Genomic DNA, 21,584 nt, shown 5'->3' with positions numbered 1-21,584 from the left:
TAGGGACCGTCTCTATACGTTGCCAACTTGTACTTCCCAAGCGCTTAGTACAGTTGCTCTGCACACAGTAAGCACTCCATAAATACGACTGAATGAACAAATATCATCAAGGGTGTTTATTGAGCACTGAATGTGTGCAGTAAGCGCTCCATAAATACGACTGAATGAATGAACAAATATCATCAAGGGTGTTTATTGAGCACTGAATGTGTACAGTAAGCGCTCCATAAATACGACCGAATGAATGAACAAATATCATCAATGGTGTTTATTGAGCACTGAATGTGTACAGTAAGCGCTCCATAAATATGACCGAATGAATGAACAAATATCATCAATGGTGTTTATTGAGCACTGAATGTGTACAGTAAGCGCTCCATAAATACGACTGAATGAATGAACAAATATCCTCAATGGTGTTTATTGAGCACTGACTGTGTGCAGAGCGCTGTACGAAGCACTTGGGAGAGGACAACACAGTGTAATTGGTAGACACGTTCCCTGCCCACAACAAATGTACAGTCTACAGGAGACTACCGTTCCACCGTGATTATTTTATTTATTATTACTAGTCTTTTATGGTATTTGTTCAGCGCTTACTATGTGCCAGGCACTGTATTTAGCACTGCGGTAGATATACGTTAACCATTCTTTCATTCAATCATATTTATTGAGCGCTTACTGTGTGCAGAGCACAGTACTAAGTGCTTGGAAAGTACAATTCGGCAACAGATAGAGACAATCCGTACCCAACAACGGGCTCTCAGTCAGTGTGGACACAATGCCTGTCCCCCACTTATGTACATATGTACAAGTCATGGGTTCTAATTTCAGCTCCGCCACTTAATAATAATGATGATATTTGTTAAGCGCTTACTATGTGCCAAGCATTCACTCATTCAATTGTACTTATTGAGCACTTACTGTGTGCAGAGCACTGTACTAGGCACTTGGAAAGTACAATTCAGCAACAGATAGAGACAATCCGTACCCAACAACGGGCTCTCAGTCAGTTTGGACACAGTGCCTGTCCCCCACTTATGTACATACATACAAGTCATGGGTTCTAATTTCAGCTCCGCCACTTAATAATAATGATGATATTTGTTAAGCGCTTACTATGTGCCAAGCATTCACTCATTCAATTGTATTTATTGAGCACTTACTGTGTGCAGAGCACTGTACTAAGCGCTGGGAAAGTACAATTTGGCAACAGAGACAATAATAATAATAATAATGGCATTTATTAAGCGCTTACTATGTGCAAAGCACTGTTCTAAGAGCTGGGGAGGTTACAAGGTGATCGGGTTGTCCCACATGGGGCTCACACTCTTAATCCTCATTTTCCAGATGAGGGAACTGAGGCACAGAGAAGTTAAGTGACTTGCCCAAAGTCACACAGCTGACAAGTGGCAGAGCCGGGATTTGAACCCACGACCTCTGACTCGAAAGCCTGAGCTCTTTCCACTGAGCTACGTTGAATCCCTACCCAACAACTAGACTGTTAGCCCGTTGTTGGGTAGGGACCGTCTCTATCTGTTGCTGATTTGTACTTCCCAGGTGCTTAGTACAGTGCTCTGCACACAGTAAGCGCTCAATAAATATGACTGAATGAATGGGCTCACAGTCTAGAAGGGGGAGACAGACAACATAACAAAACAAATAGGCATCAATAGCATCAAGCACTATTCTAAGCGCTGGGGTAGATACAAGGTAATCAGGTTGTCCCATGTGGGGCTCCCAGTCTTAATCCCCATTTTACAAATGAGGTAACTGAGGCACAGAGAAGTGAAGTGACTTGCCCAGAGTCACCCAGCAGGCAAGTGAGGGAGCCAGGATTAGAACCCACGTCCTCTAGCTCCCAAACCCATGCTCTTTCCACTAAGCCATACTGCTTCTCTAAATGAAATACTACTGTACAAAGCGCTTAGCACTTGGAATATTGGTCCATCCCTAACCCAGAGGACGTGGGTGATGGGTTCAAATCCCAGCTCCACCAGTTGTCATCTGTGTGACTTTCCTTCCTCTCCCCCTCCTTCCCGCCTTACCTCCTTCCCCTCCCCACAGCACCTGTATATATGTTTCTACAGATTTATTACTCTATTTTATTTGTACATATTTATTCTATTTTATTTTGTTAATATGTTTTGTTTTGCTGTCCGCCTCCCCCTTCTAGACTGTGAGCCCGCTGTTGGGTAGGGACCAGCTCTAGATGGTGCCAACCTGGACTTCCCAAGCGCTTAGTACAGTGCTCTGCACACAGTAAGCGCTCAATAAATACAATTGAATGAATGAATGAATCCAAAACGATCAACCAACAGCAGATGGTTCCTCTGAGCATTGTAGACAGAGACTGCAACCTGGGCTGGGCTGGGCTGAGAGGACTCTGGTAATCAAGAAAGGAGTGTCTCCCTTAGAACAAGGGCTTCCTTGTAGAGTGAGAAAGTGACGCTAGGCACATATCTGCAATTTATTTATTTATATTAATGTCTGTCTCCCCCTCTAGATGGGAAGCTCGTTGTGGGCAGGGCAAGTGTCCGTTTATTGTTATAGTGTACTCTCCCAAAAGCTTAGTAAGCTCTCAATAAATACGATTGATTAACGGACACTCTGCCAAGCCACCTGGCTGCCTCGCTACCAATACAGAGAAGCAGCGTGGCTCAGTGGAAAAGAGCCCGGGCTTTGGAGTCAGAGGTCATGGGTTCAAATCCCGGCTCCGCCACTTGTCAGCTGTGGGACTTTGGGCAAGTCACTTCACTTCTCTGGGCCTCAGTGACCTCATCTGTCAAATGGGGATGAAGACTGTGAGCCCCCGTGGGACAACCTGATCACCTTGTAACCTCCCCAGCGCTTAGAACAGTGCTTTGCACGTAGTAAGCGCTTAATAAATGCCATTATTAATTAATTAATTACCAATGAGGCAGCCAACCGAATGGGCCCTCTAGACATTAAGCTCTTTATGGGCAGGGAATGTGTCTGCTGAATTTGCTATATCATTCTCTCCCAAAGTGTTTAACGCAGTACTCTGCATATAGCGAGCACTCGATAAATACCGTAGATTGATTGATTCCTACAGAAAGAGAGTCAGGAGGCCCAAGAGGAAACTGCACCGGGTGATGCAAACCTACGGCATGACAACACAACGAGGAAAAACCTTTAGGTGTGCCCAGCGTGGCTGGGACTGTGGGGGCCGCACTGGTCTCTTGGGCCACAAAGGCAGGCACCCATAGGTGACCTTAACTGTCAATGAAGGGCAACTTTGGATGATCACCACAGCAACAACAACAGTTCCAGCAGGGGATACTTGGGCAGTGCCTAATTAACCACACACAGTTCCTGGGTTGGGGGAAAGAGAAGAGGGAGGGAGGGAGGGAAGGATGGTGGGAGAGAGAGAGAAGAGAAAGAGGGAAGGAGAAGGAAGGAATAACAGTAACAATAACTGGGGTACTTGTTAAGCGCTTACTATGTACCAAGCCTTGTACTGAGGGCTGGGGTAGATAAAGACAGGCAGTCAGTGTCCCACAAGGTGCTCACAGTCTACAGAGGAGGAAATAGTCCCAGAGAAGCGAAGGGACTTGCCCAAGATCACCCAGCCGGCAAGTGGCAGAGCCGGGATTAGAACCCAGATCCTCCTTCTGCTAGGCCTGTGCTCTTTCCACTAAGCTGTGCCGTTTCTCCCTACAGAGGTGACAAGGAGGAGGCGGTGGGGAAGACAGGGGTGTAAGGCCATGGTTTCTAAGTCACCCCAAGGACCCCAACAGAGCCACGGCCCAGGGAGAGCCAGGTCACCAGGGTCTTGGCTGCCCCTGCCTAAACCTTGAGATAGGCAGCAGGGATGACCCAGATGGACTGGCCCACCCTGGGCTTTGTCTGCACCAGAAAGGGGCTATCCCTGCCTCCTCCATTTCTCCATTACAAGCGCTATCATTCATATTCATAATCTCTCTCTCTCTCTCTCTCTCTCTCTCTCTCACACACACACACACACACACACACACACACACACACACACACACACACATCGCCTCTGGGTCACAACACAGCAGATTCGGGATTAGATTCCAGGTCCTCTGACTCCCAGGCTTGTCCTCTCTCCACTAGGCTTCCCCTAGGGAAGGGAAGCAGGGAGGAAGAGAGAGAGGGAAAAGGCGATTTTACAGCTAACCCGAGGGGCCACACGAATTGTTCCAGCACTCTGCGGGTGCCAGCCCCATGCGGGAGTAATGGAGGCAGGATCCCATAAAGCCATTCCCAGAGACTTTACTCTCCTACCCTCCTCTACCAGGGGCACCCACTCCTGCCAAACCTCCAAGAGCCCTTTCTGAATCCAGCAGGACCCCGTCCTGGGCAGAGGGCTTACATTGCACATCTCGCGGACGATCGCTTTCTCCTTTTCGCTCAGGTCCTCCTCATAGCTGTCTTGCAGCTGTCGGTCCAGATTTTCGTGCACTTCCAGGACCTGGAGGCGGACAGTTCGAGACAGTCAGTGGGGCTTATTTGTAAATCCTCAGTCAGCCTTCTCCGAGTCAAAACCGCCCCCTCAAGATCCAGGTCCGGTCTGGCACCACGATGAAATCCCTCCCCGCCGTCGCCTACGGCATGCACCAACTCAAGCTGCACTGTGGGAGCCATTCGCTTTGCCTAGCAGGGGGCTGGAGTGCCCCTGGGTGGGCTACCTGAGGCCAGCTACCTGGACGGGGCTGACCGTGGTCCCTGAATGAGAGGCCTCGGGGCCACTTCCCAAAGCTGTAGATTTCACAGAGCACACGGCCCCGGACATCTGTTGTTGTACTGTACTCTCATAAGTGCTTAGTACAGTGCTTTGCACACAGTAAGTGTTCAATAAATATGAATGAATGAAACGAACCAGGACTGTATTAGCCAGCACATCCATCCATCCATCCCTCAGGGGCCCGGGCAGGAGGCCTGCGGGCCCCCAAATGAAAATAGCCCGTTGGCTCTGAAAAGTGAGTCAGACCAACTCAGCCCCCAGCCCCATGGGGCCGGCGGGCAAACTCTGGGCCCGGGCAGCTCAATGCCACACTAGCCGTGCCCACTGAGCCCCATGCAGGGCCCCACCCTGGCCCATCACCAAAAACGTGGCCAGTCTCAGAGCAGATCCTTCTCTTAGAATGCTGTTCCCTTCATCTCCCCCTCACGTGACTTAATTTGAAAGAAATTCACCTAGTAGTCCAGGGAGAGCGGGGCATGCTACTGAAGGACTTTCCCACTAAATGCAAGTCAACTCAAAATAATCTGAATCATTTTTCTCCTGCCCCAGCCCCTCATCCCAACCTCTTGGCGGGGCGGGGGGCAGGGCAGGAGCCATCACTATGACATTTGAGGGAAAGGTGAGGAGGGTTGTCAAGAACAGAGACAACCAGCCACCTCCAAAAGTTTATGCTTTCTGTCTCCTCAAAGGCAATTATAACTACTCTGACCTCACTGCTTTTCAGCACTAGGCCAGAGCACAGGATTTAGGAGACCTGGGGTCTAGATGCAGCTCGGCCACTTTCTTGCTATGTGACCTGGGGTAAGACACTTGACTTCTTTTATTGAGGTATTCAGTGCTTCAGCTATAAAACGGAGATTAAACACCTGTTCTCGCTCCCTCAAACTGTGGGCCCTGTGAAGGACAAGACTATTCTACTGTATTGCATCTACCATGGTGCTTAGCACTATGTTCACACAGAGTAAGTGTTTAACACAGATCACAATTATAATTACTAGCAGCAGTAATGACATTTATTAAGTTATTATTATTATTAGTAGTAGTAGTAGTATATTTGTTAAGTGCTTACTATGTGTCAAACACTGTTCTAAGTACTGGGGTAGATACAAGATGATCACGTCAGACATAGTCCCTTTCCCACATGGGGCTCCCAGTCTAAGAGGGAGAACAGTGAATGGCTCAGAGCACTCATTCCTTCAATCGTATTTATTGAGCGCTTTACTGTGTGCAGAGCACTGAACTAAGTTCTGGGGAAGAATACAGAGTTTGGAATTAGACACAGTTCTTTGTCCCTCCTACTACTGGCACGACTTGGCGGGGTTCAGGCTACACATCTCCTCTGCACACGGTAAGTGCTCAATAAATACAATTGAATGAATGAATGAATTCTCTCTATCCACGTGTACTGAGCTCAGAGGAGAGCTCTGAGCCTAGTTCTACCTTGAATTTTGATTCATGGAGCTATAAATACTTCATTCACATGGGTCCCCCTTGCCTTTCACAATCTCCCTGCCTTGATTCAGATGGATACCTTGATACCAAAAATTTGCCATGCCCAATTGGTACCAAGATCTTCGAGTTGAGTCCTAGTTTTCATTTCCTGGGCCTCTGCCAACTCAGCCCGCTACTTCCCCTGGCCTTTCACCCCAACCAGCTCCCCCAGCTCCGCAGGCATTCCTGGGGGAGTCACGGTGGGGGTAGGGAGAAGGCTCTGGACTCGGGGTGCCGGGGGACGGGAGGACCAGGGCAGCTGGACGTACCTTCATGGCGTGCACAACCGCTTCAGGTTTCTGGGCCGCTGGCCCAAAGCCCGTGGCCGGGGAGGAGGGAAGGTCGGTAGGCCCACGGGCTGGACCCTGCAGAGAGGCAATGACACCTTTCAGCTCTCCGAGAGCATCCTGGCATTGCAGGGGGGAGCGGAGACCCCAAACCCCCCTTGAGTCAACACAGACAGGGAGGGACAGAGAAGAACTCCATCCACCCCTCAGGTCAAACGTTGCCAACCCCGGGTGCTCCATCATCGGAAGAGAGGGGCGGGGCGGCACGGGACCAGGAACCCTCAGACTCTACACCCCAAGCTTCCCCCTGCCTCACCCCTCGCCCACCCAGCCCTTCTCCAGGATGGCATCAAGAAGAGTGGCAGGCCCTGCTCCAGGAAGAGGGCTGAGAATGTGCCAGGAAGGAAGGGGTGTGGCCAAGAACTCTACTGTAATAATAATAATAATGGTGGTATTTGTTAAGCGCTTACTATGTGCCAAGCACTGTTCTAAGTGCTGGGGGGATACAAGGTGATCAAGGCTGTCCCACATGGGGCTCACAGGGCTCAGTTCAGGGCTCTGCACACACTGAGGGCTCTATAAATACCACTGAAAGATTGATAATCAAGAGCTGATCACACCAGCATCTTGGAAAGCCATGGTCTGGACCACAAGCTCCTCCTCTAGACTTCAAGCCCCTCGTGGAGGAGCACAAGTTCTACTTCTTCAAGACATTGCTCCCAACCAGCTATTCCAGTGCTCAGCAGGCAGTAGGGAATCAGCTTGCTCCCTCCTATCTTACCTCGCTGATTTCCTACTACAGCCCAGCCAGGACACTACACTCCTTAAATGTCAATCTACTCACTATATCTCAATCTTATCTTTCTCACCATGGACCCCTTACCTACATCCTCCCTCTGGCCTGGGAACTCCTTCCCCCCTCCATATCCAGACCACCACTCTCCCCACCATCAAAGCCTTATTAAAATCACACCTCCTCCAAGAGGCCTTCCTCGACTAAACCCTCATTACCCCCACTCCCTCTCCCTTCTGTGTCACCCTTGCACTTGGCTGTAAACCCTTTAAGCACTTGATAGTCACCCCACTCTCAACCCCACAGCATTTATATGCACAGTCATAAATTATGTTAACATCTGTCTCCCCTTCTAGACTGCACGCTCCTTGTGGGCAGGGAACTCGCCGACAAACTCGGCTGTATTATAATAATAATAATGATGGCATTTGTTAAGCACTTACTATGTGCCAAGCACTGTTCTAAGCACTGGGGGTCGGGGGCAGAAACAAGGTGATCAGGTTGTCCCATGTGGGGCTCACAGTCTTACTCCCCATTTTACAGATGAGGTAACTGAGGCACAGAGAAGTGAAGTGACTTGCCCAAAGTCACACAGCTGACAGATGGCAGAGCCGGGATTAGAACCCACTGACTCCGACTTCCAAGCCCGGGCTCTTTCCACTGAGCCACGCTGCTTCTCGTGCACTCTTCCAAGTGCTTAGTAGAGTGCTCTGCACGCAGTAGGCGATCAGTAAATACCATGATTGACTGAACACCGGGGCAGCAGATGGAATAGTGGGGGAATGCTGAGACATTCCCACAAACCCCAGAACCTTCACAGCCCCTGCAAGAATTGGGTTGCGGTCACTCATTAGCTTGGAATCCCACGTCTCTCCCTGCCTGGGCCACCCTCACCACCGGGCAGCCCTTCCTCCTCCTCCTCATCATCATCAATCGTATTTATTGAGCGCTTACTATGTGCAGGGCACTGTACTAAGCGCTTGGGAAGTACAAATTGGCAACATATGGAGACAGTCCCTACCCAACAGTGGGCTCACAGTCTAAAAGGGGGAGGAGAAGTGATCCTCCCTTGATCCTCACTTCCTGTCCTTGACTCCCTCCTCATCCTCGATGCCTTCCCCATCCGGACCGCCCTTCCCGTCCTCACTGTCTTCCTGGTCCTCCCCGCCCAGGCCACTCGGCCTCACCCAGGCCAGCTTCCCCATCTCCCTCCCAAGCAAGCTAATGGGCTCCGGGCCGAACCTCAGCCCGGGTGTGACGGGGACCCATTCTCACGTTATGCAGGGCGTCCTGGTACTGAGGCAGCGATGTCAGCTGGGACTCGGAGTGGTATGGGGAGAGCCCCTTCCGGAGAGTCCTCAAATCCCCGGACACGGACTGCTGGGGAGAAAGACAGAGGGAAAGCAAGACAGAGGAGAGAAAGAGAGCGAGAGAGAGTGTTAAATAGGGGCTGCCCCTTCTACCAGCACCCTCCATCCATCGGGCCGGTTAGGTAACTTGCCCAAAGTCCCACAGCAGGAAAGTGATGGACTGGGGATTAAAATCTTGGGTCTCCTGACACTCAGTCCCATGTTCGTTCCACAAGTCCACTGTACCACACTGCTTCCTGTCCCTAACTGTCCCTTTACAGACCTCTGGTCCATGAACTTCAGCCTGGGCCATTTAATACTTGTGCTCATTTCCCACAGCCAGGTGATCCTGACTCACCTGCAGACACAATGGATTCTAATGAGCCCCTTCCTTCCTCTCCCCCTCATCCCCCTCTCCATCCCCCCATCTTACCTCCTTCCCTTCCCCACAGCACCTGTATATATGTTTGTACACATTTATTACTCTATTTTTTTATTTATTTATTTTACTTGTACATATCTATTCTATTTATTTTATTTTGTTAGTATGTTTTGTTTTGTGTTCTGTCTCCCCCTTTTAGACTGTGAGCCCAATGTTGGGTAGGGACTGTCTCTATATGTTGCCAATTTGTACTTCCCAAGCGCTTTGTTCAGTGCTCTGCACATAGTAAGCGTTCAATAAATGCGATTGATAATGATGATGATTCCTTGGTTATTACTATGGTATTTGTTAAACGATTTCTATGTGTCAATGATAATAATAATAATTGTGGTGTTTGTTACATGATTACTATGTGCCAAGCACTATAATAAGCGCTGGGGTAGATATAAGGTAATCGGGTTGGACACAGTGTCTGTCCCACATGGGGCTTCACAGTCTTCATCCCCATGTTACAGATGAGGTAACTGAGGCACAGAGAAGTGAAGTGACTTGTCCAAGGTCACACAGCAGGCAAGTGGCAGAGCTGGAATTAGAACCCAGATCCTACTAACTCCCAGGGCCCTGATTCTTTCCATTAGGCCATGCTGCTTCTCAAAATAATATGAACTGTGCTTAGAACTGTTCTAAGCACTGGGGTAGATACAAATTAATTAGTGCCTGTCCCACATGGGGCTCACAGTTTAAACAGGACGGGGTAGGATTTAATCCCCATCTGATAGATGAAGAAACTAAAAACCAGGGTGGCCTAGTGGAAAAAGCCCAGGCCTGAGAGTCAGAGGTCCTAGGTTCTAATCCTGCTCCACCGCTTGCCTGCTGTGTGAACTTGGGCAAGTCACTTTACTTCTCAGTGCCTGAGTTACCTTATCTGTAAAATGGGAATTTAAGACTGTGAGTGCTTTGTGGGTCACGGACTGGGTCCAACCTGATTATCTTGTATCTACCCTAGTGCTTAGAACAGTGCCTGGCACATAGCATTTAACCAATACCACAATTATTATTATCAGGCCCAGAGAGTAATAGTAATTATTATAACAATGGTACTTGTTAAGCTCTTACTATGTGCCAAGCACCACTCTAAGAATTGGGGTAGATACAAGATAATCAGATTGGACACATCCTTGTCTCACATGGGGCTCACACTCTTAAATCCCCATTTTACAGTTGAGGGAACTGAGGCCTAGAGAAGTAAAGTGACTTGCCCAGGATCACATAACAGGAAAGTGGTGGAGCTGTGCCTAGAACCCAGCTTCTCCCAGGCCCATGTTCTTACCACTAAACCAAACTGCCTGCCCTCTGCTCATTAAAGGAAGGTGAAATTGATTCCTATCCACCCAAGCCATCTCCCCACATTTGTCTCCGAACTATCTCTTTGTGTCTGGAGCATTGATGGTTGGTTGGAAGCCCAAGTACTCAGGGAGCAATGAGACAGTTTAAATATTGACATTCGCATTTACCCAAGCCCTGGTAATCAAAATGGATATGGCATGTGGGACCCGGCCGGCTTCTTTGTTCCTCTGAGTCGCTCTCACACTGAGAACCTTAAATAAATATTTTGCCCAGCAGGAAATGCTGTTAAATTTCCCTCCCGACCCAAGAAAAACACACCTGAAACTGATTTAGGAAGGATGGGGGCAGCGTGGAAATGACTCCGCTCCACTGCCCGGAGACCAGCCTCAAGACAAAGGACATGCCAGATACCGGGGTGGATAAGGGGGTTTGATCCTAGCCAGAGGCCCCACGGATTGATGTGTCAACCGAAGTCCCGGTGGGCTTTGGGGGATTAACGAGGACAGCGATCTCTGGGAAGAGGCTCTCAGGGGCTTTGTAGTTTGGTCACGGGTGGAGGATGGGGAGGGGGGAGATGGAATGGGGGCACTCAGCAAAGGAGGCCTGTAAACTGTCCACGGTGACCGCACTTCAGGAACCGCTCATCAACCTCGCGTCCCGTGACTGAACCGACGCCAGCACGGTCCCAGGGGCTTCCGAGTCTTCCTCCCGGCAGAGATGTTATTTTCCCCTTCAAGAGGCCGGGGGAGAGGCTCTCCGCCAGGGCCATAAAACAGGATGGAACGGGCCTCAGAAATCAGCGTGACTGCCCATGGGTTTGACAAATCAGGTCCTCGACAAGGCCCGCCTTGAAGGACCCTGCCGCAGAGCCCTGGCCCGGAGAGGCTGCCCCAGCCTGGCCGCAGCCTGGGCTCCAGTCATTGGCGGGAGATGGATATTCTCCTCCTTGCCCGGTGGATCGGCCGCTGTGTTATGAGCTCCCCGAGGGCAGGGATGATGCCGTCTTTGGTTGTCGAACTGTGCCTCTCCTGGTGCCCGGTGGTTAAGGCCATCACCCACTGAGGCTGGGGCTCAGGTGGGGCTTGGTTGTTTGGGGCTCCCCCAACCTCCAGTGCCCCCAGGGATGGGTCCAAACCCACTGAGCTGCCACACAGACAGCCTTCCCACCCCTCCAATCAATCAATCAATCAATCATATTTATTGAGCGCTTACTATGTGCAGAGCACTGTACTAAGCGCTTGGGAAGTACAAATTGGCAACACATAGAGACAGTCCCTACCCAACAGTGGGCTCACAGTCTAAAAGGGGGAGACAGAGAACAAAACCAAACATGCCAACAAAATAAAATAAATAGGATAGAAATGTACAAGTAAAAATAAATAAATAAATAAATAAATAGAGTAATAAATATGTGCAACCATATATACATATATACAGGTGCTGTGGGGAAGGGAAGGAGGTAAGATGGGGGGATGGAGAGGGGGACGAGAGGGAGAGGAAGGAAGGGGCTCAGTCTGGGAAGGCCTCCTGGAGGAGGTGAGCTCTCAGCAGGGCCTTGAAGGGAGGAAGAGAGCTAGCTTGGCGGAGGGGCAGAGGGAGAGCATTCCAGGCCCGGGGGATGACGTGGGCCAGGGGTCGATGGCGGGACAGGCGAAAACGAGGTACAGTGAGGAGATTGGCGATGGAGGAGCGGAGGGTGCGGGCTGGGCAGTAGAAGGAGAGGAGGGAGGTGAGGTAGGAGGGGGCGAGGTGATGGACAGTCTTCAAGCCCAGGGTGAGGAGTTTCTGCCTGATGCGCAGATTGATTGGTAGCCATTGGAGGTTTTTGAGGAGGGGATAATAATAGCATTAGTTAAGCACTTACTATGTTCAAAGCACTGTTCTAAGTGCTGGGGGGATACAAGGTGATCAGGTTGTCCCATGTGGGGCTCACAGTCATCATCCCCATTTTACAGATGAGGTAACAGAGGCTCCGAGAAGTTAAGTGACTTGCCCAAGGTCACACAGCAGACATGTGGTGGAGCCGGGATTCAAACCGATGACCCCAGACTCCAAAGCCCGTGCTCTTTCCACTGAGCCACGCTGCTTCACACCACTGCTCCAACACCACTGATAGAATACCATCCAGCAGTGTCTGGCCTTCCTAGGGGCCTAGGGGCCACGCGACCAGAATCTCTCCCCATCTGCCTCTGCCCTGGTCCCTCTCCTCTCCCACCCCGCTTCATTCACACCCACCGCACCCCCGTCTCAGGCTTGGGTTACTCCCCCTCCATCAGCCCCTCACCCACAAAAAAATGAGGGAGAATGTCACCTACATCTCCCTGCCTCCCAAGGATACAAAGAGGCTCTGGAAAAGGGCGTACCACACAAATCCAAGACCAGACACACACAGCCAAAAGCCACAGGACATTCGTCCTGTAGGAACCCTCCATGCCTTGTCAGGTCTCGAAGGGGCACACTCAGGAGAGAAGGGTTGGGGGGTCTTTCTTGGATTGATTGGGAAAACAAAGCCCGGTGGATGGGGGGGATACCACAGGCCACGGCTGTCCTTCGCCCAGTGCTGGACTCGAGGCAGGGGGCAGATGGGAAGTCGCAGACAGGGGAGGATAGGGGTGGTTACATTAGGGATCCCAAAATTGGTCCCCCACCTTGAACCTGTTCAACTGGACATGCTCCAAGCACTTTCACCACCACTGAGTACCTTTCGGGGGCCAAACCAGCTTCCTCAATGCAAGGGCGGGAGCGTGATGGGGGTGGGGGGGAAAGGGGGAAGGAGAAGTAAGCCTTTTTAATTAACAGAATGCAATTACCTCCCGTGTGCTCTTTGTTCATTTACAAACATTTCCACGTTCCCAGGACTTCGTTTTCCAGCCATCGAGCGAAGCAGGAAAAATGTGAAATCTCTCATTAACTGGCAATCTGACTAATGATGCATCAAAATGAGTAACCATTAGTCCACTTAAACCCAAAGTAAAAATCCTGGTATTTGCATTGTCGGTTCCCGCTCGCAATGAAATCCCTTATTACCTTGCCCAACATTCATTACTGAAATGAAGCTCGGTGTTAAATCGCTCCGTCGGCCGAGCCAGCACTTCAAGCCCTGATCTCTGCTCTGTGCCCGATCCCGTCGCAGTGTGATGGCGGATGGGCCAGCGACGGGAATAAATAGAGTGCATCAAAGCGGGTCACTTTTCCTGGGTAGACAGACCACCGACCCCTCCCCTGTCCTGCGAGGACGGGGAGAGATCTGGTGGCTCAAATGCGGAGTGAATCCAGGCCTAGAATTCTCCCGAAGCTGGAGAGTTGTCTGGAAATATGATCCCCACCTCCTTCCCAACATGCTGGACCGCCCCACTGGGCCAGTTCCCGGTCCACGTGTGTCCACAGACAGCCCATCCTCAGGACCACCATTTTCACGGAGCAGTGGGCATTACCCCAAGCCCACACCCGACTGGAGTCACTAATTCCTTTTCTTCTCTCTGGCATCCAGAAGCAGACAGCCCCCTGCAGAGCAGCAAACTGCACTCTGCTCCCCTGGGGAGTCCAAATGGGGCAAAAGGGGAAGAGGGAAGTGGAGTGAGAAAGGGAAGAGGGGGAATGGAACCGGTGGCATTTTCCTCAATTAAAAATTTCTTGGAGGATTTTTCCATATAGAACACTGCCCTGTGGGGAAAACCCCTGATTACACTGTAAATTTAAAGATGAGCAAAACCTGGAAAGCCACTTTAAATTTGAAAACAAGTAATGATTCCCCTTTTCCCTCCCATCTTCCACCCCAACTTTGCTACTGCTGCCACCCGAGGAGGCTAGAGCATGATTCATTCTTCTCTGGATGATGATTTATTCCGGTTATTATGATTACTAATATGTACTAAGTGCTTACGAAGGGCAAAGCGCTGTATGCAACGCTGGGGTGATTATCTGGAAAATCAATGCAGAAACAGTCCCTACCCACAAAGGGCTCACAATCAAGGTGGGCGAGGGCAGACACATGTGACAATAAGCAAATAGCCCAGGGCACATTACAAGCGGGGTGAAATTCACCAAACCAAAAAATCTGCAGTAAATTACAGATGTGAAATAGTCGTTGGATGGTGGAGGCTTTGTTGACCTCACTGCTCCTGGCAATCGGGCCTGGGGCGGAAACCGCCGAAGCCTTCTGACTTTCCAGAGGGTGGTCAGGGGGCTTGTCTGCCTTGCCCACTCAGCCAGAGGAAGGGGGAGCAAGGGGAGAGGAGCAGGACTCATTAGCCACCATGAAAAGTAGGTAGCTGGGAACAGCCCTAATCCTCAGGTCACCCCCACTTCCCCCTGGACCACAAAGCTCCTGCGTTTTTCTTGGCTCCTTTCCTGGGGTGGAAGGGAGGACAGAACTCCCCTCTAGACTGTAAGCTCATTGTGGACAGGGAATATGTCTCTTTATTGTTATACTGTACTGTCCCAAGCGCTTAGTACAGTGCTCCACAATAAGTGCTCAATAAATATGATTGAATGAATGAGTGAATGAACGAAAGAATGAAGGGTGACACTGTCCTTGTCTGAGGGTGTTATGGTGGGAGCCTCATTGCTCTTTTCTTTAGTCCACTGGCATGGAACAACGCAGTAGGTCCAGGGGGAGATAAGAAAGAAGTCAAGTGAGGAGCTGGGGGAGAGGCTGAGGGGAAGGGCAAGAAGGGAACAGGAGAAGGGAAACCAACAGGGCATTACTTTCGCTGTACTGAACTCCAAGCTGGCATAAAGGGGAGGGGACCCCAGAGCTCTCGCCGTTGCAGAGGCTTCGGCTGATGCCAGAGCTCTAGGGATGGGAGGTGGTGGCCTCTGATCAATTAGGCCAAACACCACTCCTAAAAAGCAGGTTGTTCTGATTTTATGGGCTGGAAATGGAACCTGGAGAAGTCAAGAGATTTGCCCATGGTTGCACAGGGAGCTATCCATTGCTGGGACCGCTTCCCTCGGCCCGACCCCCAGGCTAGTCTAAAATGGGGGTGCTGCTGCTCTATGAGAGGACAGGAACAGCAGCCAGACCTGATGCCATGTTGCATCTGGGGTCCGTGAGCGGAGGGGGAGTCACAGCTATAAGATCCTGTTGGAAGTTAATTGGGCCGTCGCAAAGGCTTGGACGGGGGAAGCGCTGCAGGGTCGCCGGCTGTTTCAGTCACCTCTCATTTGATTCCATTTTACATCTCCAGCTGAACTCTACATGCAACCCTCTGGACAGTCTGTGGCACCAGGAGGGGGAAGTGCCGTCATCAGAGAGAAGGGAAAAAGGAAGGACATTTGGCAGACAAAACCAACCCCCTGCTCGCTCACGTTTACCATTTGCTGATCATTTTCTGGGAGTCTTCTGCAGCAAAGGGTCCCGGGAGCTGGGATAGCCAGTTCCCTCCCTTTCCAGAGATTCCAGGCCAGGGCTCAAAAGTAGGGTAGCTTTAGGGTCAATCACCTCCCTCCCCGCCCCCTCTTTCCCTCTAGGATGTTTTTGAAATTAAAATATTCCTGCTACTGCTCCTCCAAAGGGAGATCCCCTTCTTTATTCCCTCCTCCCACTAGCAAGGACCTAAATCCAGTCCTGGAAAATGGAGGGAAGGGGACTTTTGGGGCAGTGTCCCCTGGGCAGGTAGGGCACAGAACCGTTTCTTGTCCCACCCAAACCAAACTCGGGCCCGGTCAGATTGGGCAGGGAGTGTGTCTGTTCCCTGTTATACTGTACTCTCTCAGGTACAGTACAGTGCTTTGTACATGGTAAACACTCAATAAATATGAATTAATTAATTAGGGATTTTCAAACCATGCCGAGCATCAGCAGTGTCCTGACAATGCCCCAGAAGGAAGCTGTCATGTTTTCAATGATCAGATTTGTCTGTTTTCAGGGAGATTGGGAAGGAGAGGAGAAGGGAGATGCCATTCTAAGCAACTCTGCTGAGCAGTGTACAGTCATATATGGATGACGTCATCTTTGATGTTTAATTGGTAGAGATTTGTCTTCACCTCACCCACCACTTAAACTATGAACTCCTGTGGGCAGGGCCCATCTTCAATCTATAGCTCTAAATCCTCTAGTCTGCAAGATCTTTGTGGACAGGGATCACCTATACCTATTAAATCAATCAATGACATTAATTGGACACTTACTCCGTGCAGAGCACTATGCTAAGCACTTGGGAGACTACCATGAGCTCCTTGTACAAAGAGTACAACTCTTTTTTTGGTAGACACAATCACAGCCTCCAAGGAGCTCACAGTCCGCAGGGGAAGATAGACATTAAAACAGATTAGAGATAGGGGAAATAGAAGAATATTTACATAAGTACTCTCCCAAGTGCTTAGTACAATGCTCTGATTGATTGATTTTCTGTCATTACTCACAAGTGCCCAACACGTAGGGGTTCAATAAAGGTTTGTGTTATTAATGGTGACAAGAATGTGAGCTATTTGTAGCTCAAGGTATGCACTGTTTGCCCAAGGGGATCCAACCAACTTCTTGCTGAAAGAGTGGACAGCAGCTTGTCCGAAGATGGCGTGGGCCATTTATTATTTCCCATCGCCACACTAGGATGGAGTTTGAAAGCTCAATATACGATCTCTGAGTTCATTCTTTCCAGATTTTGCAAGTCCTGATAAAGACCCACAAAATAAAAACACAAAACCCTAAACAGAGACCAGTTGTGGCTCACAGGTAATGCTGCATCCAGAGTTGCTTGATTATTCTGAGAAAACATTAGGGGAACAATGTGGCCTGTGACCTTTAACCTCCTGAACTCTGTGTAATGTAATTGGGTTCCAGCACAAACAGGGAGTGGAGGGGATTGGCATGCACCCTGCTATCTGAAGATCAAGAAAAGTCAGGTTGTTGTTGTCCCATTTTGCTTTCTGGGAGGACAGATGGGAGGTGCTAATTTTCTGCTCACTTAAAGGCATTAGTTTCATTCGTTCATTCAATCGTCTTTACTGAGCATGTACTGTAGGTAAAGCGCTGTACTAAGCACTTGGGAGAGTACAATATAACATTAAACAGATACATTCCCTGCTCACAATGAGCTGTATCATTTATACTTCTGACACTGCTATAAAGAAAGGGCTCAGAATACAGAGGACAGAGAAATTAATCTCGTTTCCTTTTACTTCTTGACCTGAGAGAAAAAGGGGAAGAATATGTGGGGCGAGAGAGGAAGGCGACCCCCAAGAGGCAATACAGATATCTGACATCAGTTTGTCTTTCTGGAACTTTGAAACTCCAAACGATTTTCACCCATTGGAAATGGCACTGGGAAAACTAAAGGAAGGGTGAGCGGATGAACTCCTCTTTACTCAGAGGCATCAGAAAGGATCTGGGAACCACTGAGTTAAAAATAACAGGACCAAATGTCAGCCAGTGCCCCATCCTGACTGGACAATTCCCAGAAGAGGCTTGTGGGTCTCAGAAAAAGTCCATTTATTTTTTTTTTTAAAAAGCTACTCCGGAGACCCCAACCCTCGAAACCACTGGGCTACCTTCTGAGAACAGGGGTCTGGGGGGAGCCACTGGAAGGGAAATAAGCCAGCCACAACAAGAACAGCTGTAATGACCTTGGATGAAAATATTCCCTGCTGTTTCTAGCTCTAAAGTGGAAGAGGAAGAGTTACAGGTCAGATCACGAGCCAGGCAGAAACAGGGCCAGCCTGTCATCCCCTTCAGGTCCCGTTCTATCTCTGACCGGGTGCCGGGAGAAACCGAGTGATGGGTGCGCTGCTCGACATCCATCCTTGTGGCATGGGCTGGACCCTTGGACACCCTGAGCTTTCCCCATAATAGCCCATTTTCCTCTTCACCTAGCCCAGCAGTGGAGCACATCAGACTCCAGTGGCCCCCCTAGGCTCCAGCACAGGACAGGGCTTCTATGCCCTGTTGGCCAAAGCCGCTATCCTCCCCCGGGCACCTCTGGCCTGACAACTACAGTTCAGACCATCCTGGCCTAAATCCTCTCCTAATCAATTGTATTTATTAAGTGCTCACTGGGCGCAGAGCGCTGTACGAAGCACTTGAGAGAATACAATATATCAGAGTTGATAGACACAGCTCGACCGAACGTGTCGGCAGCCGAAATTCCTCCCCATCCTACTTGGAAACATCTGCCGCCGAAGCTGGCATGAATTCGAGTTCGCCTCACCCTCCACGTAGGCGGTGAGCCTCCTTTGGGCAGGGCCCGTTTTCAGGGCACAACTCAGCCAGCAATCTTCCCCCATCCTACTTGGAAGCATCCTTGCTGAGGTTGGCAAGCATTCCAATTCAGCTCACCCTACACGTAGACCGGTGAGCCTCTTGTGGACAGGGCCTGCCTTTAGTCCCTATCTCCTTTCAATACCCCTAAATGCCCAGCTCCGCCCAAGGTCTATGCGCCCATTGGCGTTGGGGCTGAGCAACCGGACCTGCCCGGCTGTCATCTCCACTCCCTTCCTGTTCAATGCCATTGCTCTGTGCTCAGGGAGGGGATGCCCCCCAACCCCTCAGCCCACCCAACTCCCAGAAAAATGGCTTCAAGTGGCCGCCCAGGCCCGCCACCCTCTCCAGGCACAAGAGGCCAGTCTGCCACCCTGCAGATCGGATCCTCTCCGACGGCCGAGTGGGAAACCTCTCGAGGGCGCTGGGCCACTGCCCGATCAACTGTGCCCTCTCGTGACAGGGATTTATCCAGAGACAGAGGGGGCACTTGGTGGGAGGCACTTTACATCCACTGGCTACAATGCCAGGCCTTCGAGAAAAAGATGAGAAGCAGCATGGCCTAGTGGACAAAGCACGAGCCTGGAACTCAGAGGACCTGGGTTCTAATCCAGGCCTCGCCGCTTGTCTGCTGTGTGACCTTGAACAAGTCACTTCACTTCTCTGTGCCTCAGTTATCTCATTTGTAAAATGGGAATTAGGACTGTGAGCCCCGTGCGGGACATGAATTATGTCCAACCTGAGTGCCTTATGCCTGCCCCAACATTTAGTACAGAGCCTGGCACAGAGTACACGCTTAACATATACCATTAAAAAAAGGACCTGATTACCTCACATCCACCTCACTGCTTAGAACAGTGACACGTAGTAAGCCCTTAACAAATATAATAATAATTAGTCATAATTAATAATATGGACAATACTTGCTACACTCAGTCAGAGTCAGAGGTCATGGGTTCAAACCCCGGCCCCACCAATTGTCAGCTGTGTGACTTTGGGCAAGTCACTTAACTTCTCTGTGCCTCAGTTCCCTCATTTGTAAAATGGGGATAAAGACTGTGAGCCCCACGTGGGACAACTTGATCACCTTTTAACCTCCCCAGCGCTTACAGCAGTGCTTTGCACATAGTAAGTGCTTAATAAATGCCATCATTATTATTATTTTTATTATTACACACCTACTGTGTGAAAATGAATTATGTCCAACCTGAGTGCCTTATGCCTGCCCCAACGTTTAGTACAGAGCCTGGCACACAGTACACACTTAACAAATACCATTAAAAAAAGGACCTGATTAACTCACATCTACCTCACTGTTTAGAACAGTGACACGTAGTAAGCCCTTAACAAATATAATAATAATTAGTCATAATTATATGATTATATAATTATATTATTATAATATAATATATTATATTATATATAATATAATTGTATTATATAATTATAATAATATGGACAATACTTGCTACACTCAGAGTCAGAGGTCATGGGTTCAAACCCCAGCCCCACCAATTGTCAGCTGTGTGACTTTGGGCAAGTCACAACTTCTCTGTGCCTCAGTTCCCTCATCTGTAAAATGGGGATTAAGACTGTGAGCCCCACATGGGACAACTTGATCACCTTGTAACCTCCCCAGTGCTTAGAGCAGTGCTTTGCACATAGTAAGTGCTTAATAAATGCCATCATTATTATTATTTTTATTATTACACACCTACTGTGTGAAAATCACTAGAGATGAGGGCCTAGTCAGGAAAGGCCTCTTAGAGGAGGACTGATTTTAGTAGGGCTGGCTTTAAAGGTGGGCAACGGGTCGGGATGAAGAGGCCTCTCAAAGTCCTTTTCGGTTTTGAGAATCCAGAGTGGAAGGAGGCGGAGGCCTGGTCCTCTGGGTTGGGGAGGAGAAGGGTGAGGACAGGAGGTTGGAGGTGTGAGGACTGGAAGGGAAGGAAAAGCTGGGAGGTGGGCAGAGAGAATGAGGAGGAGGATGACAACAGAATGGGCAATCGGCATCATCTTCCACCGATCCCGGGTGAGGTGATCGTTTGTCCAACCGTAAACCGTATGTTCTGGTTTTCAGCTGGCCGGTCCCCTGCTCGGGAGGGTTTCGGCACCGGATGCCTCAATGCCCGTGACTTATTTTACACCCGCTGCCTCCATCCCCCTGGGCTCCTGCCCCTGAGTTCCGTGGCTCAGAAGCGGCGTCCGTGTTGTCAAGGCCCAGGGTGGGGAACTCAATCTTTCTGGAGCCAGGAAGGTGGTCCAGGGTTGTCCTGGCAACCCACTCGGGGTTCTGGGGCTTTCCTTGAGAGTGTTTATGGCATTACATTACGGAACCTAGGTAACGTATGTATTGTAGCTGTTGTGGCTTTGGCTTCTGGGTCAGTGAAAGGTCAGGATGATATTTCAGCAGGTCACCAGTGGCCACCCTAACCCTGGGAGATTCCGAACACTACAGCAACAGCCAGAGTTTGGGTAGGGGGAGGCAGGGCAAACAGATGCTGAGTTTACAGTGCCTTGCACCCAGTAAGTACTCAATAAATACAATTGAATTGATAGAAATAGGGCGTGCTCCCAGCATGCTCCATGTGCACCAGGCATAAACACTCTCACCCTCCATGATCCCCTTCAAGACTTCGAGCTTATCTTGTCTGGGTTTTGTTTTAACATTTCATCACTCTTGTGTGTCTCCAATCCCTTCTTCCTATTTAAAGTCATAGACTGTAAGATCATTATTTAATGGTATTTGTTAAGTGCTTAGTCTGAGCTAGGCACTGTTCTAAGTGCTGCGATAGATACTCCCCCTCCTCCTTCTCTCACCCCCAACGATCTGGCCTCCTACTTCATTAGTAAAATTATCTCCATCAGGTCTGAGCTCCCCAAAGTCACTCCTCCCCCTTCTCCAAACCCTCAGCTCTCAACCCTCTCTGCTACTCTCCCATCCTTCCCAGCAGTATCCTCAGATGAGATCTCCTCCCTCCTCTCAAGTGCTACTCTGGCCACCTG

General features: G+C 49.8%; 1 protein-coding gene across 2 annotated transcripts in view; it reads right to left on the bottom strand.

Moving 5' to 3' along the window:
- The window catches only part of CCDC85C (coiled-coil domain containing 85C), a 167,760-nt gene that overhangs the window by 10,414 nt on the left and 135,762 nt on the right, over positions 1-21,584 (bottom strand). Inside the window, exons 3-5 of one of the 2 annotated variants that reach the window (XM_038744267.1) lie at positions 8,579-8,683; positions 6,493-6,588; positions 4,361-4,459 (exon numbers count right to left, since the gene is read on the bottom strand). In XM_038744267.1, the coding sequence (XP_038600195.1) occupies positions 4,361-4,459; positions 6,493-6,588; positions 8,579-8,683 (300 nt within the window). The remainder of the gene's footprint in view (positions 1-4,360; positions 4,460-6,492; positions 6,589-8,578; positions 8,684-21,584) is intronic. The other variant, XM_038744275.1, reaches the window with a different exon arrangement.

The sequence above is a fragment of the Tachyglossus aculeatus genome, chromosome 1 (assembly GCF_015852505.1).
Source record: "Tachyglossus aculeatus isolate mTacAcu1 chromosome 1, mTacAcu1.pri, whole genome shotgun sequence".
Classification (NCBI taxonomy): domain Eukaryota; kingdom Metazoa; phylum Chordata; class Mammalia; order Monotremata; family Tachyglossidae; genus Tachyglossus; species Tachyglossus aculeatus.
Note: the sequence above shows the minus strand (reverse complement) of the source record. Positions and strands in the feature narration are given on the sequence as shown.